The sequence below is a fragment of the Chiloscyllium punctatum genome, chromosome 29, assembly GCF_047496795.1.
Source record: "Chiloscyllium punctatum isolate Juve2018m chromosome 29, sChiPun1.3, whole genome shotgun sequence".
NCBI classification, from domain to species: domain Eukaryota; kingdom Metazoa; phylum Chordata; class Chondrichthyes; order Orectolobiformes; family Hemiscylliidae; genus Chiloscyllium; species Chiloscyllium punctatum.
In genome coordinates this window covers 59,600,328-59,622,614 of record NC_092767.1, presented here as the reverse complement: position 1 = coordinate 59,622,614, position 22,287 = coordinate 59,600,328, and the positions used below count along the sequence as shown (strand labels likewise).

Here is a 22,287-nt window from a genome sequence, read left to right as displayed (position 1 = left end):
AGGTTTGGAATTGGTGAATTTATGCAATGCACCTTGTGGATTACACACACTACAGCTACTGAGCTTTGGAGGAGGAATGGATGCTTCTGGAGTTAGTGGCAATCAAACGGGTTGCTGAGTCCTGGATGATGTCAAGCTTCCAGAGTTGTTGACGCTGCACTTATTCAGGCAAGTGGGGAGTATTTCATCACATTCCTAACTTGTGTCTTGTAGGTGGTGAGCAGTTTTGAGGAGTCATAAAGTGAGTTACTCAGTGAAGGATTCCGAGCATCTGACCTACCCTTGTAGCCAATGTTTATATGGAGAATTCAGTTGAGTGTCTGGTCAATAGTAACTCCCAGGATGTTGACAGGAGGGGACTCCGTAATGGTAACACCATTAAATGTCAAGAGGCAGCGGTTAGATTGCCCAGCATTTGGGTGGTATGACTGTTATTTGTCACTTGTCAGCCTAAGCATTGACATTGTCCCGATCTTATTGTACTTAAACACTAACTGCTTTGGTACCCGAAGAGTTATGAATGGAGCTAGTCAAGTTATTATACAATCAGTGAACATACCAACTTCTTTGTGGGTGGGGGAGGGGAGAATTGAAGCAGCTGAAGATTGTTTGGTCTGTGACACTATCCTGATGATTTCCTGAAGCTGAAAATGACTGATCTCCAATAACCACACCATCTTCCTATATGCCTCCAATCACCAGAGTTTATCTTCTGAATCCCATTGATTCAAGTTTTGCAAGGGCATATATTACTCAAACCTGTTAAGCATTTCAAGTATTCTGTTTCTATTTCAAATTTTGTTAAAACCGTGTGGTCTTTGGCAGGACCGAGGGTAGTACTGCTTACTGTTTTGGTCTCCTTGAGGGACATTTTTTGCATTAGAAACTTTTCACCAAACGTTCACTTGGTTGATTTCCTGGGTTACGAGGAAAAGTTTTGAGGAAAAGTTGAATAGGTTGGATTAACTTCAGAGGAACAACAATGTGTTTTAACTGAAACAAGACTCTGAAGGTGTTTGGCAGCCTAAATACCATTCTGGAATCTCTTAAAGGAGGGCACATTTTAAGACTAAGACAAAGAAGAATTTCTTTAAGAGTCAGGTATCTTTGAAGCTTTCTACTCGAAAGATCACTGACACTGCTATCCCTAGTTGCTTGCTATTTTGATTTACTATTGTCATGTGTACCTAGTTTTGAGTCCAGTACAGGCAACTGTATCATACAATGTGCATTAGGGTAATAGATCAGAGCGAGGAATAGAATGTTACAGCTGCAGAGAAGGTGCACAAAGAATGAGGTCAAAATTAAATTTAAAACTTGAGGGGTCCATTCAGAAGTCTAATATCAGCGTGGAAGAAGCTGTTCTTGAAACTGTTCGTCTGTGTGTTTAAGCTTGTGTATCCTCTGTTTGATGGAAGGGGTTGGAAGAGATTATAACCAGTGTGGGTGGGATCTTTGATTATGTCATCTGCTTTTGGGGCAGAAAGTATAGTTGGACTCAATGGATGGAAGGTTGGCTTGAGAGATGGACTGGGCTGTATTCACCACTCTGTAGTTTCTTGCATTACTGGGCAGAGCTGCTGCCATTCCAAGTTGTGATGCATCTGGATAGAATGTTTTCTATGGTGCATCTGTAAAAATTGGTCAGAGTTTTTACGGATATGCCAAATTTCCTTAATCTCTTCAGGAAGTAGAGGTGTTGTTGTGCTTTCTTGACCACATCAATGAGGGTGGACCAGTACAGGTTGATGGTGACCGTCACTCTGAGGGACACTCTCAACCATTTCCATCTCAGCTCCACTGACATAGCTAAGGGTGTGCCTTCCACCTTGTTTATTGAAGTCAATGACCAGCTCTATCACTTTGCTGACGTTAAGGGAGAGATTGGTATTTTCACACCAAGCACCCTCTCTTTCCTGTGTTCTGTATTTAAATAAACCACCTTGCTCTCATTTTTGTTCTTGGCCTGCCAATGAAGCCCAATGCAAGCTGGACGAACAATACCTCATCTTCCACTTAGGAATGTTACAGCCTCTAGGATTCGATATAGAGTTCCACAACTTCAGAGTATGACATCTGTCCTTTGTTTTTGTTGTATTCCTGGCAGTATCTTATTGGCTTTGTTTTCACACCTAACATTTACACTTATATTACATATCAACCTCTGCTTTACTACTACTAATACTGACTTGGTCTTTATCAAGAGTGTGGTACTGGAAAAGTACAGCGGGTCAGGCAGCATCCGAGGAGCAGGAGAATCTATGGTTCCAGCATAAGCACTTCATCAGATTCGGTCTTTGCTCTGGGAACCCTCAATCTTGCTTCTCCATCTTAGAAAATGGTGGTTTTTCTGCTGTTGACTAGGTCCTTTCAGTTCCAAAGAACAGTTAAACTGGACTTGAAACATGAATTCTGTTTCTGTCTCCACAGATGCTGCCAGACTGGAGTTTCTCCAGCAGATCATTATTTCAGATTTTCAGCACAGTAGTTTGCTTTTATTGAAAATAGATTGAGGATCAGACAGGAAATTGCCTCAGCTCTAAAGATCAGATCAGGATCGATCTTACTGAGCGGTGGTGTAGCTTCAGAGCCCACATGGGGTACTGTATTCTCTTGCTCTTCTTTATGTTGTGGCAAAAGGAGCAACCATGATGAGGAATATTATTTTCAGAATACTGATCATATGTAAGGAGGGAGATTCAAACAGTCTTTTAAAGTGAATTGGATAATTATACAAAGAGAACACATTTGCAAGACTGTGGGAAAGACAAAAATGGGACCAGATAGGTTGTTCTTAAAGACAGGCAGCAAGGATACAAGCCAAATGGTTTATTTTGAGCTGTCACCATTCTATACTTTCAGAGCTACACTGGCAGAGAACTAGAAAAGTTCATTTGTACGTGAAATCAAGGTTAGGAGAAGAGAAGAGGTTGAAAACAAAAAAATATAGTGGGTTAAGCAATATATTTCTCAGTAACACTCAACATAATGAATTTCCCAACTCAGGCCAGATTCTGAATAAGGCAACAAAGCAAAATAAAAAAAAATCAAATGGACTTTACTCAGGATAATACCACAATGTAACCATTTGTGGAATTTCAACCAGGTAAATTAATTCAATAATGGGGTCATTACACTGGATGTAAATGATGTTTCAGGCTACCTTGAGAGGAGGTAAGTTGCCATAAAAATATAAAAGCAAAGAGGTAGGAAGTTTAAGTAAAGCAACACAAAACTGGTGGGACTTAAAGTGAGGGTTTTACCTTTTGTGCCGTACGGAAATAGATACTTTTATCAACACCGCAGCTAACCATTTTGACATTATCGTTTGCTAAAAAAAGGGAGAATAAAAGGAGTAATTCAGATTAAAGATGTTAAAATCCAAACCCATTATGCACATACATAACTGGAAACAATGCTCAACTAACAGAGAGATTAGGAGAACATGGTAACACCCTAAAGGGTTTGTTTTATGAATCGATAAAATCCACATAATGTAATATACATTACATACAAAAACAATTGTAGCTGCTTTATCTATCTTCAAATAATAGTCCAGAAGGTCTTTTAGAAACTCTTACTCCAACAAATATCCAAAGTGACACACAGCATCAAAAAACAAACTAAAACGTACACTGTTGTCTCAATGTGCTTTTGCAATCATCCCAGTTAATCAATTAGAATTTCTGCTGTATTCGCCCACAAACTTGGCTACTTTCGCATCATTATCTAGGACTCATGGCATTTTTCCTTCAATGATCTTTTGCAGCTACAAGTGTTCAAAGTAGGCAATCTGGGCCCTAGATGATTAGTAGAGCAATTGTAGAGGACTCTCAATATCATGTCAAATTTTTGTAGGTACAAACAAGTCAGCAAACTTTGTTTTAACTGGCACCTGATGAATCTGGCTCTTGATAAAATTGACAAAAAACATGCACCTCAAATACTGCACATAATTATTCAGTCCAATTATACCACCTTTCTAATGTATTTACCTCAATGTAAACATACTTCTTGTTCAATTAGGTTGCCACATGAAATATCAATAACTGATTCACCTTATCAAATACTGTGATTTACCACAATGTCCGAGCAATCAGTTGAGGACGCGAGAGAAGTTTTTCGGCTGCCAAGTTTTATTTAAAACAAAGTTGTATTATTATTAAAGCGATTTATGCTGTAAATAAAGTGATATTGATACCCCTTGCATTAAGTTCCTATTACTTAGTATGTGATTTACATTTATCATGTGGACTTAGAACACAAAACCATACAGCACTGGTATGGACCCTTCGGCCCAAGCTGTTGCGCCAAACACGATGCTAAATTAAACTAGTCCCTTCTGTCTGCCCTCGGTCCACTTTCCTCCACTCCTTGCATGTGCTTACCTAAAAGTCCTGTAAATGCCCCTATCATATCAGCTTCCAACCCACCAACCTGGTGCGCATTCCAGACTCCACCATCCTCTGCTTAGGAAATTTGCCCCTCACATCTCCTTCAAATTTTCCCTCTCACGTTAAATGTATGCCCTCCCCATTTTAGACATTTCAACATTGGAGACAAAGAATCTGACTGTCAACCCTATCTATGTATATTGTAATTTTACAGACTTCAATCAAGTTTCCCTTCAGCCTCTGCCACTCCAGAGAAAACAACCTGAGCTTTCCTACCCTCTAATCCAGGCAGCATCCTGGTAAACCTCTTCTGCACCCTCTCCAAAGATTCCACATCCTTCCTGTAAAGTGGGGACCAGAACTGAATGCAATTCTCCAAGTGAGCCCTAACCAAAGTCTTATAAAGCTGCAAGAGATCACCCTGACTCTTATACTCAATTCCCCGACCAATAAAGGCAAGCATGCCATATGCCTTCTTTACCATCTTACGTACTTGTGGTTAATTTCAGGGTGCGATGGACATGAACCTCAAGATCCTTCTGTACATCAATGCTGCTCAGGGCCATGCAATTAGCTGTATACTTTTCCTTAACATTTGATCTCCCAAAGTGCAACACCTCACTCTTACCCAGATTAAACTCCATTTGCTATTTCTCTGCCCATATCTGCAACTGATCTATATCCCACCATATCATTTGACAACTTTCTACACTATCCACTTCTTGATTATCCAGATTATTTGATCAACTGGCACATGCCTGGTCTCATAGATGCTAGTTAATAAAAAGTTTGCTGTGCATTATTTCTATTGATACTTACTACTAACATGTTTCTGCAAAAAAACAGTACAGCTTTTCTTGCTCTTAGCAATCGTCTTCCACAATTTAGAGCAAGGCATTCTCCTGAAAGTTTGTTAAACATGGAGTTATAAACTATGGAATCCTATCAGGATGCCAATTCAGCAACTTTAGCTGCAAATAATATTAATATACAAGCCGCAAGTAGACACCACAATTACTGCCAGTGTTCCAAACCCCTGGAAAAAGTCTAGTTCAAGTGACAACCACTGGTAAGATAACACAGGGGTATGCATACCTCAGGTAGGAAGAGCATTAGCAGCTGAAATGACGATTCAATACTTTTCTTAATTCACACCCGTAGCAATATAGGGTTTCTGAACTTTTGTTTTGAAACTCCATCTCATTATTTCACCAATTTCAGTTGGATAACCCTCAACTGCAATTTTTTTGCACCAAAACTAAATTTCATTTCAAAGATCATTTTAGTTAAGATGTTGTGTATAAAGTAACATTGCAAAGTTACTTTAAAATTTAAGTTCAATATATTTTAGTAGTCAGTTACTTTGGGATAATTATTTTGGCTCTAAACACATACCTGCAAATTTCACAGCAGTAATAGATGAGGAATGATCATCCAGCGTCTGCACCAGGCTGTATTGCTTGTCCACATTCAGTATATGAATCAAGCGGTCTCTACTTGCTGTCGCCAACAGATTCATTCCTAAATAAAGTATTGCATATTAAACACACTGAACACCTGATCAATGCCTGAAGAGATTAAAACAAGTACTTGGACTTTATTGAGTAAATTGTTTCAAGATAAAAAAAAGGAAATTAATTTGAATTATTCAGTAACCTGCATGTAATCGAGACAAATGTATTAAAACTTTGGTAAATTTCACAGCACAGAATTCGAATCACTACACTCTTTTAGCCTCTCAGCTCTCAGTGTTAGCTGGGAGATGGGGAACCTCAACACCAGGCAGAACTGTTAAACTTCATCAAGTTTATCATACCTGCATTTAGCAGAACATTCAAATAACAGTTTGAAGTGCAAATGACTATTTCAACATAACGTTTATTAAAGCAATTAGGCATGGACAAAGACTTCCAATGGACAAGGGACAAAAAAAAAATCAGAACAGTTATGTGGTCAACTATTCTAACCGAGCAACATATAACTTATAGTGCTATGCACCAGACCAGATCATTTCAAAATATTCAGAAGATAGTCTAGACTGAGGGCACTGTTGAGAAGGATTCTGAGAGGAATCATTTTCATCACTGCCCAGAAGCAAATAAAAGGAAGGCAAGTTATAGTGGAGCATCCATTGTAAGACAAGCAGCTTTGTGGTTGAAGTGCTGATGAAGGTTCAAGTGTATCCTGAAGTGAACACCAGGCCTCAGTGAAGAGGACAAGCAGCAGTGAGAGGAAGAGGAAACTATGGCAGCTGCTGAAGGCACACAGGTAAAGTCAAAGGAAGTTTAACTGTGAAGTGACAGGCAGCAGGTGAGCAAGTGACTGGTGAGTAGTTTCTCGTCTCTTATTTTCTCTTCTCTTTCCTACCGATGATAACTTAAGGGTTAAGTCATGGCAGGAGACCAGTGTCATGCTCCTTCTGTGTGATGTCCCTGACTCTTTCATGTGCAGGAAGTGTGTCCAGCTGCACTTCCTATCGGATGGCTTGACAACTCTGGAGCTGTGGGTGGCTTCACTATGGAACGTCCACAAGTTTGAGGGAATCATGGATAGCATGTTCAGCAGGTTAGTCATACCGCAGATAAAAATGACTGTGGAAGATAGGGAATGTGTGAGCAACAGACAGAGGAAGAGTAGGAAGGCAGTGCAGGAGTCCCCTGCAATCTTTTTTTTCCAAAACAGGTGGACATTTTGGATACTGTTGGGGAGATGGCTCACTGGGGAAGGAGGCAGCAGCCAGGTTCATGACACTGTGGCTGGGTCTGCTGCATAGGAGGGCAGAAAAAAAAAGGGTGGCACCGCTATAGTGATAGGGTATTAAATTGTAAGGGGAATAGATAGGCATTTCTGCAGCTGCAAACAAGAGTCTAAAATGATGTGCTGTCTCCCTATTTCAAGGGAACCCAGAGTGGCTGCAGGACATTCTGGGAAGGGGTCGGACAGACTGCTGTCGTGATGCATATGGTCTGACCAACTGAATTTAGGGAGCTAGGAGTTAAAAACTAGGACCTCAAAATGTAGTAATCTCAGGATTGCTACCAGTGTCATGTGCTAGCCAAAGTAGATACGTAGACAAGCAGGAGGCAAGAAGAACATGGTAAGCCAGGCAGCATCAGGAGATGGAGAAGTCAACGTTTCAGCTATAACCCTTCTTAAGTTTTGTGTCTCTGGTGAGGGTAGATATGGCAGGATGCCAGAGACAAAGATGTAGCTTGAAGGCTGGTGCAAGAGGGAGGGATTCAAATTTTTGAGTCATTGGAATTAGATGGTCTACACCTGGGCAGCACTGGAACCAATATCCTAGGGGAGTATTTGTTGATGTTGCTGGGGAGGGTTTAAACTGATATGGTAGGGGGATGGGAACCAAGTCAGAGGGACGTAAAGTGGGGACAGAAACAAAGGCCAGGAAGGGGAAAAGTGAAAGTTGAAGGCAGAGAAACCAAAGACAAAAATCAAAAAGGGTCACGTTTCACAATAATTCTAAAACATCAATAAATGTCAAAAAACTTAGCTTGGAGGATCTGTCTCTGAAATGAGAGGAACATTTGTAATAAGGTGTATGAATCAACTGCATAAACAGTTATTAATGGATATAATGTAATTGGGATCACAGAAGCCCTTCAGGGTGACCAAAGATGGGAACTTAATATTCAATTTTCAGGAAAGACAGACAGAAAGGAAAGGGAGATGCAGTAGCAGGAGGTTAACACAATACTAGGGGAGGTCAATGTAGAATCAGTATGGGTGGAGCTGCAGAACACCAATGGGGAAAAAGGTGTTAGGGGAAATTGTGTACAGATTATGAAACAGTAGCTGTGATGCTGGGACTGTATCAACTGGAAATTAGAAATACACATAGTAAGGATACAGCTGTTATTAGGGGTGACTTCAATCTACATATAGATTGGACTAACCAAACTGGTAGCAATGCATTGGAGGAGGATTTCCTGGAATGTATGAGGAACAGTTTCCTCGACCAATATGTCGAAGAACCAACTGGACAGCGAGCCATCCTAGCCTGGGGAGTGGGTAACGAAAGAGAATTAATTAACAACACTGTGGTTTGAAATCCTTTGGGGAAAAAAGTGACCATAATATGGTAGAATTCTTCATTAAGATGGAGTGTGACACAATTAAATCTGAAACTAGGGTCATAAACTTAAAGAAGGCTAACTTTGATGGTATGAGGCATGCATTAGCTAGATAAACTTGCCAAGGATACTTAAGAGGTTAACGGTGGATAGGCAATGGTAGATGAGGAACTTCAACAACTATATATCCCTGTCTGGCGTAAGAGTAAAGCAGGGAAGGTGGCTCAACCACGACGAAATAGTGAAATCGGGAACAATATTAAAGCCAAAAAGGAGGCATATAAATTGGCCAGAAAAAGCAGCAAACCAGAGGACGTGGAGAAATTTAAAATTCAGCACAGGGAGTACAAAGGGTTTAATTTGGAAAGGGAAAAATAGAATATGAGAGTAAGTTTGCAGAAAACAAACATTGAATGCGAAATCTTCTATAGATACATGAAGAGAAAGAGACTGGTGGAGACGAATGTAGGTTCCTTGAAGTTCGAATCAAGTGAATTCATAATGGACAACAAAAAGATGGCAGACCAGCTAACACTAAGGAGGACACAAATAATCTTCAGGAAATGCTAGGGGACAGAGGGTCAAGTTCCAATTTATCCCTCCATTTAGATCAACAGAGTAATACTCCCAAATGTGGAACACCTCCCCTTCTTGGGCAGCCACCTCTCATTTAAGGTTATCATCGATTTAGAGATTGAACAAGGCATCCAATCAGTGTGTGCTGCCTTCAGGTGTCCAAGGGTGAGAGTATTCGATGACTGCAACATCCACGCTGATGCTAAGATCAAAACATACAAGGCAGCCATCTTTCCAACTCTTCTACATGGCTCCCCCCACCCCACCCCAAAGCCAAGAAAAGTAGCAATTTGTTTGACATGGTTTCTCTACATCAGCTGGGAGGATAGGCATACTAACATCAGCATCCTTGAAGGAACCAATAGCATCAGCATCAAGGCCATGATAATCTGAAACCAACTCTGTCATGTGCAAAGGATGTCCAAGTTCTGACTACCAAAATAAATTGTCTTTGCTCAACTCAAGGAAGCACTCAAACAAGATGACCACCATGGAAGTTTTCAAAGACACTATGAAAACTTACTTCAAGAAGTGCAATATCAACGCTTGGGAGATTCTCGCTCAGAAAAAAAAAACAACTTCGAGTATAGGAGCGTCCTATATGAAGGGACACAATTCTTTGAAAGCACTCACTGGCAAGAGAAATTGGAGAAAAGGAGCCTGAGAAAGCAATGTCAGCAAGTGAGATCAAGGACCAATTCTACCTCCCAGAAACACCTGCCAAATGTCTGGTCAGAGTGCAGATATAGGGTCGGGTTCATCAGCTACACGCAAGGACCCAGAGAACCATGACCGGTGACAAGGAATCTTACTCATTAGTGAGTGATTGCCAAAGGTGGTGGAGCGTATGAATGTTTGTGGATGTGCTGCCAAATCAAGTAGGATGCTTTGAGGGATGGTGTTAAAACCTCGAGTATTGCTGGAGCTACATTCATCCAGGCTAGTGGAAAATCGGGAGGATTGTTATTTGTTGTAAGATTCCCAGCCTCTGACCTACTGTTGTAGACAGAGTATTTACATGGGTCATCCAGTTCAGCTTCCAACCCAAGAAGTTGGAATTCAGTGATGATAATTAGATTAGATTACATTACAGTGTGGAAACAGGCCTTTGGCCCAACAAAACCACACCGACCCGCCGAAGCGCAACCCACTCATACCCCTACATTTACCCCTTACCTAACACTACGGGCAATTTAGCATGGCCAATTCACCTGACCTGCACATCTTTGGACTGTGGGAGGAAACCAGAGCACCCGGAGGAAACCCACGCAGACACGGGGAGAACGTGCAAACTCCTGAGGCGGGAATTGAACCCGGGTCTCTGGCGCTGTGAGGCAGCAGTGCTAACCACTGTGCCGCCCACCTGTGCACCGTAACCGGATCGATCGCAGCACAAATGAAGATATAGTTCGCCACCGTGCCGCCCACAATGTTATTGAATGTGAAAGGGTGATGGCTGGATTATCTCTTGTTGGAGATGGTCATTGCCCAGGTCATTCATGGCAAAAATGTTACTTGAGCTACTTGTCAGTCCAAGCTGGAATATTACCCACTATTAGATACTACCCTGAGAAGCTCCTGCTAATATGCCCTGCAGCTGAGGTGACAGACCAACAACCATGTAACTTTATACCAGGTATTATTTCAAAGAGTGGAGAGGCTGCTCAGAGATCCATTGACAGTTTCTCCAATCTGTCCACATAACTCAAGTTCCTAGTCCCTGGCACCATTCTCAGAATGGTTTCTCTTTACATTCTTCTCAGGTAGTGTGTTCAGAAATGGACACAGGCCTTCTGTTGAGGTGAACCACATTTTAACATAAAAAGAAGCTCAAGTAATCAAAAAACTACCACAGTAAAGAACGGCATATAATTCTGGTCAGCCTACTTTAGAAGAATGCTACGAAATTGGAGAGGGTGCAAAAAAATTTACATGGATATTAGAGAGACTGAAAGGATTGAGTTATATGATGACAGTGAATAGGCTGGGATTTTTACCTTGGAGCATAGGAGGTCGAGGGGTGTCCTTATAGAGGTTTATAAAATCATGAGAGGCACAGACAAAGAACAAAGAAAATTTACAGCCCAGGAACAGACCCTTCGGCCCTCCAAGCCTGAGCTGATCCAAATCTACTGTTAAACCTATTGCCCAATTCCTAAGCAGCTGTATCCCTCTGCTCTCCACCCACTCATGCATCTGTCCAGACTCATCTTAAATTAAAAATCACACAACACCAGGTTATAGTTCAACAGGTTTAATTGGAAGCACACTAGCTTTCGGAGCGACGGTCCTTCATCAGGTGATTGTGGAGGGCTCGCTCGTAACACAGAATGTATAGCAAAAATTTGCAGTGTGATGTAACTGAAATTATACATTGAAGAATTGATTGTCCGTTAAGCCTTTCATCTGTTAGAATACAGTGATAGTTTCACTTCTTTCATGTGTAAATCACAAAACCCTTTTTTTTTAAAAGTTGCATTCTCGGGTTAGCTGTTAACAATGGTGATAGCTAGACAATATGTTGAAGGGTTAGCCCCCCTGTGTTCTCTGTCTATGACCTGATGTTTAGATTGATTCAAATCTAAAAAGTGAGATAACAGAGTTTTACATAAATTCATGCAGTTTTTGAGCTCAGAGTTCTACATGAATGTATGTAGTTTTTGAGCAAAGTGCAATGTAACTCTGCAAGTACAAAAAAATTCACCACACAAAATATATGTGTGCATGTGGGTCTTTGTCTGTCTGTGTGTGTTTGTGACTGTCTGGGGTGGGGGTTATGAGTGTGAGAAAGTGTGTGTGTGTGTGTGTGTGTGTGCGGGCGCGCGTGCGGGAGTGTGTGTGTCTATAAGGGTGTGTGTGGGTGTCTGTGTGCGCCTGTGTCAGTGTGTATGTGAGAGTGTGTGTGTATAGGAATATCTGTGTGTGTGCGCGTGTAGTGCAATGGTGATCACCTGTAATATGACACGAACCCAATGTCCCGGTTGAGGCCCTCCCTATGGGTACCGAACTTTAGCTATCAACCTCTGCTCGGCCACTTTCCTCTGCTGCCTGTTCCGAAGTCCACTTTGGAGGATGATCACCCGAAGGTCCGAGGCTGAATGTCCTGGACCACTGAAGTGTTCCCCAACTGGGAGGGAACCCTCCTGTCTGTTGATTGTTGTGTGGTGCCCATTCATCCGTTGTCGTAGCCTTTGCTCGGTTTCCCCAATGTACCATGCCTCCGGGCATCCTTGCCTGCAACGTATAAGATAGACAATGTTGGCTGAGTCACATGAGTACCTGCCATGTACAAGGTGGGAGGTGTTCCCACGCGTAATGGTGGTATCTTTGTCCACAATCTGACACGTCTTGCAGCGTCCACTGTGACAGGGTTGTATGGAGTTGTCCTGAGAGCCGGGCAGTTTGCTACGAATAATGGATCTGTTTGAGGTTTGGCGGTTGTTTAAAGGCAAGTAGTGGAGGTGTGGGGAAGGTCCTGGTGAGGTGCTGCAGGTCACAAAGAACATGGCGTAATATTTCAGCCCCTGGGAAGTACTGAACAACGAAGGGTACCCTGTCAGTTGCAGCCCGTGTCTGTCTCCTAAGGAGGTCATTACGGTTCCTTGTTGTGGCACGTCGGAACTGGCGGTCGATGAGTTGAGCATCGTACCCAGTTCTTGTGAGGGCATCCTTGAGTACTTCCAGGTGTCCGTCACGTTCCTCCTCATCTGAGCAGATCCGGTGTATGCATAGGGCTTGTCCATAGGGAATGGCTGTTTAAATATGTTTTGAGTGGAAGCTGGAGAAGTGCAGCATTGTGAGGTTGTCTGTGGGTTTGCGGTAGTGTGGTGCTGAGGTGTCCGTCCTTGATGAAAGACGCACGTGTTCAAGAATGAGACAGACAGTTGAGAGTAGTCCGTGGTGAGTTTCATGGTGGGATGAAACTTGTTGATGTCACTGTGTAGTTTTATCAGTGACTCCTCACCATGGGTCCAGAGGAAGAAAATGTCATCAATGTACCTTGTGTACAATGTCGGTTGAAGATCCTGCATAGAGAAGAAATCTTGTTCGAACCTGTGCATAAAAATGTTGGCATATTGGGGTGCAAATTTGGTCCCCATGGCCGTTCCGTGTGTCTGGATGAAGAATTGGTTGTCAAAGGTGAAGATGTTATGGTCGAGGATAAAGCGGATGAGTTGTAGGATGGTGTTTGGAGACTGGCAGTTGTTGGTGTTGAGTACTGAGGCTGTTGCTGTGATGCCATCCTTGTGGGGGATGCTGGTGTAGAGTGCGGAAACGTCCATTGTGACAAGGAATGTTCCCTGTTCGACTGGTCCATGGGTGCTGAGTTTCTGTAAGAAATCCGTAATGTCGCAACAAAAGCTGGAGATCCCCTGTACAATAGGTTTCAAGATGCCTTCCACATAGCCAGAGAGATTCTCACATAGGGTTCCATTTCCCGACACGATGAGACGTCCCGAAGGCAGTAGAAGTCACCTACACGAGAAGTACGTGGGATGAGGGTGCGTAGGGAGCTCTGAAGGACTGGATCCAAAGTTCTGATCAGTGTGTTTAATTCTCGGGTATGTTCTTTGGTCGGATCAACTGGTAGTTGCCTGTAGCGTTCCTGGTTGTTCAGTTGTCGGTACACACACACACACACAAACGCACTCTCACATACACATGGACACAGGTACACACAGACACGCACACAGACACCCACACACACCCTTATAGATGCACCCCCTCACAGACATAAGACACTCTGCACACATCACACACACACACACACACACACTTTCTCACACTCATAACCCCCACCCCAGACAGTCACAAACACACACAGACAGACAGACAGACAGACAGACAAAGACCCACATGCACACATATATTTTGTGTGGTGAATTTTTTTGTACTTGCAGAGTTACATTGCACTTTGCTCAAAAACTACATACATTCATGTAGAACTCTGAGCTCAAAAACTGCATGAATTTATGTAAAACTCTTATCTCATTTTTTAGATTTGAATCAATCTAAACATCAGATCATAAAACAGAGAACACAGGGGGGCTAACACCTTCAACATATTGTCTAGCTATCACCATTGTTAACAGCTAACCTGAGAATGCAACTTTTAAAAAAAAAAGGTTTTGTGATTTACACATGAAAGAAGTGAAACTATCACTGTATTCTAACAGATGAAAGGCTTAACGGACAATCAATTCTTCAATGTATAATTTCAGTTACATCACACTGCAAATTTTTGCTATACATTCTGTGTTACGAGCGAGCCCTCCACAATCACCTGATGAAGGACCGTCGCTCCGAAAGCTAGTGTGCTTCCAATTAAACCTGTTGAACTATAACCTGGTGTTGTGTGATTTTTAACTTTGTACACCCCAGTCGAACACCGGCATCTCCGAACCATCTTAAATTAATCTACCATGCTTGCCTCTACTACCTCTGCTGTATCCCCCTTAAACTTTCAACCTCTCAATTTGAAAGCGTGACCTCTTGTTATTGAATCCTTCACCGTGGGAAAAAGCTCATCTCTATCCACCCTGTCTATACCCTTCATGATTTTGTAAACCTCAATCAGGTCCATCCTCAATCTCCTTTTTTCTAATGAAAACAAACCTAACCCACTCAACCTCTCTGTATTGCTAGCACTTTCCACACCATGCAACATACTCGTAAACCTTCTCTGCACCCTCTCCAAAGCGTCCATACCCTTTTGGTAATGTGGCGACCAGAACTGTACACAGTATTCTAAATGCAGCCGAACCAATGTCTTGTACAATTTTAACATGACCTGCCAGCTCTTATTCAATACCCTGTCTAATGAAGGCAAGCATACCACGTGCCTTCTTGGCCACTCTATCCACCTGTACAGGAACCTTCAGGGTACAATGGACGTGAACTCCCAGATTTCTCTGATCAACTTTTCCCAAGGTTCTTCCTTTTACAGTATAATTTATTCTAGAGTTAGACTTGCCTAAATGCATCACCTTACATTTGTCTGGATTGAACTCCATCTGCCACTTCTCCGCCCAACTCTCCAGTCTATATTCTCCTGTATTCTTTGACGGTCCTTTATGCTTTCTGCTACTCCACCAATCTTCATGTCATCTGCAAACTTGCTGATCGTACCAACAGTGCCCTCTTCCAGATCATTTATGTATATCACAAACAACAGTGGCCCCAGCACTGATCCCTGTGGAACACCACTGGTCACCTTTCTCCATTTCAAGTAACTCCCTTCAACTACTACTCTGCCTCCTGTTGCTTAACCAGTTCTTTATCCACCTAGCTAGAACACCCTGCACACCATGTGACTTCATTTTCACTATTTGTTTACCATGGGGAATGTTATCAAACGCCTTACTAAAGTCCTTGTGTACGACATCAACAGCCCTTCCTTCATCTATCAACTTGGTCACTTCCTTGAAGAACTCTAAGTTGGTAAGGCACGATCTACCCCGCACAAAACCATGTTTCCTATCACTGATAAGTCCATCCTTTTCTAAATATAAATAGATCCTATCCCCCAGTACCTTCTCCAGCAACTTTCCCACTACTGATGTCAGGCTCACTGGTCTGTAGTTACCCAGAATACCCCTACTACCTTTCTTGTACAGGGGGACAACATGAGCAACATTCCAGTCCTCCGGCACCTCACCTGTGTTTAAGGATGCTACAAAGATATCCGTGAGGGCCTCAGCTATTTCCTCTCACGCCTCCCTCAGCAACCTGGGAGAGATCCCATCTGGTCCTGGGGATTTGTCCATCCTAATAACCCCAAGCCTACCCAACACATCTTCCCACATACAAGATGAATAGCTAAGTTCTTTTCCCTGAGGGGCAACCTTTTCCACACAGAGGGCGCAACATATATGGAATGAGCTGCCAGGAGACAGTAGTAGAGGTGGGAACAATTAAAAGACATTTGGAAATGCCTTGAGTCTTTTGCTAATCACACTAGGCTGAAAACTTCAACAATTAAGTTTCAAGCTCAGTTTCCCTTGACAACTACAATGTTAAAATAGCTAGCACAAATGATTTGGAGATGCTGGTGTTGGACTGGGGTGTACAAAGTTAAAAAAAATCACACAACACCAGGTTATAGTCCTACAGGTTTAATTGGAGGCACTGCTCCTTCATCAAGTGGTTGTGGAGGACACAATTGTAAGACACAGAATTTATAGCAAAAGTTTGCAGTGTGATATAACTGAAATTATACATTGAAAAATACCTTGATTGTTTGTTGAGTCTTTCATCTGTTCAAATGCCATGATAGTTTCACTTCTTTCATATGTAAATCACAAAATCTTTTTAAAAGTCACTTTGTCAGGTTAACTGTAACAACTGGTGTTAGCCAGATAATATGTTGAAGGTGTTAGCCCCCTGTGTTCTCTGTCTGTGCCATAATGTTTAGAAATCTCACTTTTTAGATTAGAATCAGAGTCTGACATGAATTCATGCAGTTTTTGAGCAAAATACAACGTAACTCTGCAAGTACAAATTCACCCCACAAACATATATGTATACATGTGTGTGTGTGTGTGTGAGTGAGTGAGTGAGTGAGTGAGTGAGTGAGTGAGTGAGTGAGTGAGTGAGTGTGAGTGAGTGAGGAGAGGAGAGAGAGGAGAGGAGAGAGAGAGAGAGAGAGAGAGAGAGAGAGAGAGAGAGAGAGAGAGAGAGAGAGAGAGAGAGAGAGGGAGAGGGAGAGGGAGAGGGAGAGGGAGAGGGAGAGGGAGAGGGAGAGGGAGAGGGAGAGGGAGAGGGAGAGAGAGAGAGAGAGAGAGAGTGAGAGTGAGAGTGAGAATGTGTGTGTGTGTGTGTGTGTGTGTGTGTGTGTGTGTGTGTGTGTGTGTGTGTGTGTGTGGGAGTGTGAGAGTATCTGCGCGCATGAGTGTGTGTGTATAGTGCAATGGTGGTCACCTGTCGTGTGACATGAACCCAAGGTCCTGGTTGAGACCCTCCCTATGGGTACGGAACTTAGCGATCAGCCTCTGCTCGGCCACTTTTCGCTGCTGCCTGACTTTGCAAGATGTGTCAGAGTATGGACATGGATACCACCATTACACGTGGAGACATCTCCCACCATGTATGTGGCAGATACTCATGTGACTCAGCCAACATTGTCTATCTTATACGTTGCAGGCAAGGATGTCCTGAAGCATGGTACATTAGGGAAACTGAGCAAAGGCAACGACAACGGATGAATGGGCACCGCACAACAATCAACAGACAGGAATGTTCCCTCCCAGTTGGGCAACACTTCAGCGGTCCAGGACGTTCGACCATCCTCCAAGGCGGACTTCGGGACAGGAAGCAGCGAAAAGTGGCCGAGCAGAGGCTTATAGCTAAGTTCCGTACCAATAGGGAGGGCCTCAACCGGGACCTCAGGTTCATGTCACACTACAGGTGACCACCATTGCACTATACACATAGACATGCCTGCGCACGCGCGCACACACACACACACACGCATCCTCTCAGTCTTAGACTACTCTACACTCACACGTACATATACCCTCTCTCAGAGGCTCACAAACCCCAACTCAGATGCACCCCCTCACAGACTTAGACACACTACACTCACATACATATATACACTCTCTCACACTCAAAATCCCCACCTCAGACAGACAGACAGACACACAAAGACACACATTTACATATATGTTTGTGGGGTGAATTTGTACTTGCAGAGCTACATTGTACTTTGCTCAAAAACTGCATGAATTCATGCAAGACTCTTATCTCACTTTTTAGATTAGAATCAGTCTAAACATTATGACACAGACAAGAGAGCACGGTGCTAACCTTCAACTTATTATCTGGCTAACACCAATTGTTACAGTTAACCTGACAATGTAACTTTTAAAAAGAAGTTTTGTGATTTACATATGAAAGAAGTGAAACTATCATGGTATTCGAACAGATGAAAGACTTAACAAACAATCAAGGTATTTTTCAATGTATAATTTCAGTTATATCGCACTGTAAACTTTTGCTATAAATTCTGTGTCTTACAATTGTGTCCTCCACAATCACTTGATGAAGGAGCGGCACTCCGAAAGCTAGTGCGTCCAATTAAACCTGTAGGACTATAACCTGGTGTTGTATGATTGTTAACTAGCGAGCACAAAATTTGTTTTGGGCATATCACTGTTTTATGTTAAATTCATTTACAGTCAAGCTATTGGTGCACCTGTAGTCTGGACACTGATATAAACACTGTGGAGGAAAGCAGCACAAAAAAAAAGGCAACCATATTGAGGTACTAAACACAACAGTTATTCAGAAGCAATTTCAATATCAGCAGCGAGTCAAATCAATAGCAATAAAATCAAACAAATCCAGAGGCAGTAATCAAGAGACAGTGGTCAAATTCACACAAGTACTCACCTGTTTCTGGCTGAGAATACTCCAGACATAGAATCTCAGAGTCATGAGCTTCAACTTTCATCAGTTCATCCAAGAATTGCAGGTCAAAGATTCTGAAAGCAGGAGGCACAAAGATAAAATTCAACCAACTGTTAACTACTCTGAGAAATTTTAAAACACGAGGTTTGCTGTAAAAAATATTTGTTACGTAATTCCCTTTGCAGAAGCTTTACAGGAGATGCATCAATGCAGATTGTAACCACTCAAAGCAGCAGTCTACCACAGCTTTCTCAAGGGTAACAGGCATGGGCAACAGAATCACTGACTAAAGCACAGGACCCAAACTGAAATCACAAGAGGAAGGTTCCAAGAGTTTGACGATGTTCAAAACTTCAAGTTTATTAACTCTATATTTAACCTACAGGAAGATTGCAATTGTGTCAAATAAAACAAAATCCCTCCCCAAATTTGATTAATAAAGACAATTAATATACAAATATAAATATTAAATGTTCTTTTATAACTTCCCTTAAGTGATCTACTCGAAATATGCTCCTGCCACATGTTGATGCAGTTTGCTTATTGTAGAAGTGTAGGATTTAGTATTTTGTAGTAAGCTGTGACATAATAGCAGTTTTCTAGCATTAACTCAGCGCTATGAGGCGACTAGCCAATTGCTGGAAAATGGGATTAGAATAGTTCAATGCTAGTTTTTGATCAGCACAGACTCAATGGTCCGAAGGACTTTCATGCCAAAGACCCCTCTGACTCTAGGAGTAGCTCTCTTTTTAATCAGCACAGCTATACAGCAGGCCAAAAGTACCTGCACAAACTAAGCATAAATTAGACTGTTAAGTGTAGGTATGGCATGCAAAAAAATGAGTCATGTTCTACTAATAAACTGAAACAGCACATTTCACAGCACTAAATACTCAGAGGAGTCTTTTCATGACTATCCAGTCTGAAATCATGAAAATTTCACTTTCAGCAGAACACAGGCTGCCAGTGCCATTACACAGAACAATGAGAGTCTAAGATCAAAAAAACAACCTGCATTGTAACATCATGTGTACCTCAGGGTCCCCATCCTATCTCCAGAAGCGAGGTGCTGCCCATCAGGACTGATGGTTATGACTCTAATTCCTGACTTTATATCGGAGGGTCCTCCATTTTCAGTTCGATCGGGGTTGCTTGTTGTATCTTGGAGATACTGGATATTGTCACCAACGTACACAACTTTAATTAAATCCTAGAAGATCAAAAATGAGTCAAACGCTCAGGCTAAGAATGCACTGCAACTCTCCACATTAAAGCAATATGGGCAAGCAATGCAAAAGCACTGCCTTTTCCCCAGAGGAATCATTATTTGGACTTTTATCACATATATTCAAGTTTAGAGCAAACTAATTTTGTTTGAATACTTCATATTTTACAGTTATTTTAATCAAGCTCCAAAGCCTCCATTTTGCAATCCAGTCTAAAGGACTCCACAGCTCACTTAACGGCAATTTGTTTTAAAGCTTTAATCCTAATTCTCAACATGCAAGAATTGAAAATCAGAAACAACACTAAACAAGGGCAATTACAAAGCGGTAAGGGCAGAGTCGACTGGAGAAAGGAGTTTCGAACAAGTAATGGCAAACATTTAAGAAAAATAAGTCATGACTCAACAAGATATATCCCAGTGAGAAAGAAAGATTCTAGAAAGACCAAAAGGATACTCTTCAAGACCATAAGATACAAAAAGAGTAGAATTAGGCCATTCAGCCCATCAACCCTTTTCCACCATTCCATCATGGCTGACACATTTCTCAATCCCATTCTCCTACCTTCTTCCTGTAACCTAGAATACCTTACTAATCAAGCAGCTCTATTTATTTTAATACACTCAATGACTTGGCCTCCATTGTCTTCTGTTGCAACGAGTTCCACAGATTAACCACCAAGGAGAAAGCGAGGACTGCAGATGCTGGGGATCAGAGTCAAGAGTGTGGTGCTGGAAAAGCACAGCAGGTCATGGAGCATCCAAGGAGCAGAAAGGTTTATGCCCGAAGCGTCTCCTTCTCCTCAGATGCTGCCTGACCTGCTGTGCTTTTCCAGCACCATACTCTCAACACAGATTAACCACCCTCTCGCTGAAGAAATTCCTTGTCATCTCAGTTTTAAACACAATCACCTCTGCATCCCGAGGCTGTGTGCTTCGGTACCAGTCTCTTCTACTAGTGTAAATATCTTGTCTACATCCATTCTATCCAGGCCTCAGTATTCTGCAAGCTTCAATGAGATTCCACTCCACCCTCCACCATTCCCTCTAAACTTCATCAAGGATAGACCCAGACTCTGCAATCACTGGTTTTTATGGCAAGTCCTTCATTCTTTGTTTCATTCCTGTAAATTGGGTGCAGATCCAAAAACATTCAAGAAGCTTCACACTATCCAGGATAAAACAGCCCATTTGATCAGCAATACATCCACTGCCTCCACTCCTTGGACTCAGTAACAGCAACGTGCACATCCTACACTGCAGATATTCACCAAAGAAAGATCCCGAGACAGCACCTTCTAAAGCCACGACCACTTCCACATAGAAGGACAAGGGTAGCATACATTGGAACACCACTTCTGCAAGTTCCCTTGCAAGCCACTCACCATATTAACTTGCAAATATATTGTTATTCCTTCACTATCACTGAGACAAAATTCTGGAACCACATTCTCATGGCAATAGCACGTAATAAATGCTGGCCAGCATCTACATCCCATGAGTAAATATGAAGAAAACCTGCTTTGCACCCCGTCCAAGGCCAGCACATCCTCCCTAGATAACGGATTGTGTGGATAACGGATAGTATTTTTACCTTGAGATCTTGTTTGGATAATCCAAGATTCGGATAATTAATGTTCAGATACCAGAGGTTGTTCTGTATACGCAATGACCCGGCTTCCATAGCCTTCTGTGAGAATGAATTCCATAGATTCACAGCTCTTTGGTTTAAGAACTCTCACCTTATTTCTGTTCTAAAAGGACTTCCCTTTACTCTATGTCCTCAGGTCCTAGTCTCTCCTACCAATGGTAGGATCTTCCCAGCATCCACTCTGTCCAGGCCATTCAGTATTCTGTATGCTTCAATTTGATTTCCCCTCAATCTTTTCAACTCCATTGTGTATAGACCCAGAGTCCTCAAATGTTCCTCATATGTTAAGCTTCACATTCCTGAGACCATTATAGTGAACCCCATCTGAACACGCTCCAGGGACACTGCATCCTTCCTGAGACATGGGGGCCAAACTTGCCACAATATTCCAAATGTGGTACAACCAGAGCCTTATAAAACCGCAGAAATACATCCCTGCCTCGAGATTCAAGTCCTCTCCAAATAAATGCCATCTTTGCAGTTGGCTTCCCAACTATTGACTCAACTTGCAAGTTTACCTTGAGAGAATCCTGGACTCGAACTCCCAAGTCTCTTTGCACTTCAGACTTCTGAAGTTTCTCCCCATTTAGAAAACTGTCCATATGTCTATTCTTCCTACCAAAGTGAATGACCTCACATTTTCCCAAGTTGTCTTCCATCTGCCACTTCTTTGCCCACCCCAGCTAACCTGTCCAAATCTTTCTGCAGCCTCCCCCCCACCTCCTCAATGCTACCTATCCCTCTAACTGACTTTGTAACATCTGCCATCTTAGCCAGAATGCCCTCAGTCCCTTCATCCAGATTGTTAAATGTACAAAGCAAAACGTTGTGGTCCCAACACTGAGCTTTGTGGAACATCACTTGTCACCAGTTGCCATCCTGAGAAAGATCCTTTTATCCCCACTCACTGCTTTCTACCAGACAGCCAAGCTTCTATTC

The 22,287-nt window shown here is 42.3% G+C and overlaps 1 protein-coding gene across 3 annotated transcripts in view; it reads right to left on the bottom strand.

The window, feature by feature from the left end:
- Positions 1 to 22,287, bottom strand: part of LOC140454446 (mitogen-activated protein kinase-binding protein 1-like) — a 181,230-nt gene that overhangs the window by 90,434 nt on the left and 68,509 nt on the right. For all 3 annotated transcript variants that reach the window (XM_072549189.1, XM_072549190.1, XM_072549191.1), the window contains exons 11-14: positions 19,507 to 19,682; positions 18,455 to 18,546; positions 5,790 to 5,915; positions 3,264 to 3,331 (exon numbers count right to left, since the gene is read on the bottom strand). In XM_072549189.1, coding sequence (XP_072405290.1) covers positions 3,264 to 3,331; positions 5,790 to 5,915; positions 18,455 to 18,546; positions 19,507 to 19,682 — 462 coding nt within the window. The remainder of the gene's footprint in view (positions 1 to 3,263; positions 3,332 to 5,789; positions 5,916 to 18,454; positions 18,547 to 19,506; positions 19,683 to 22,287) is intronic.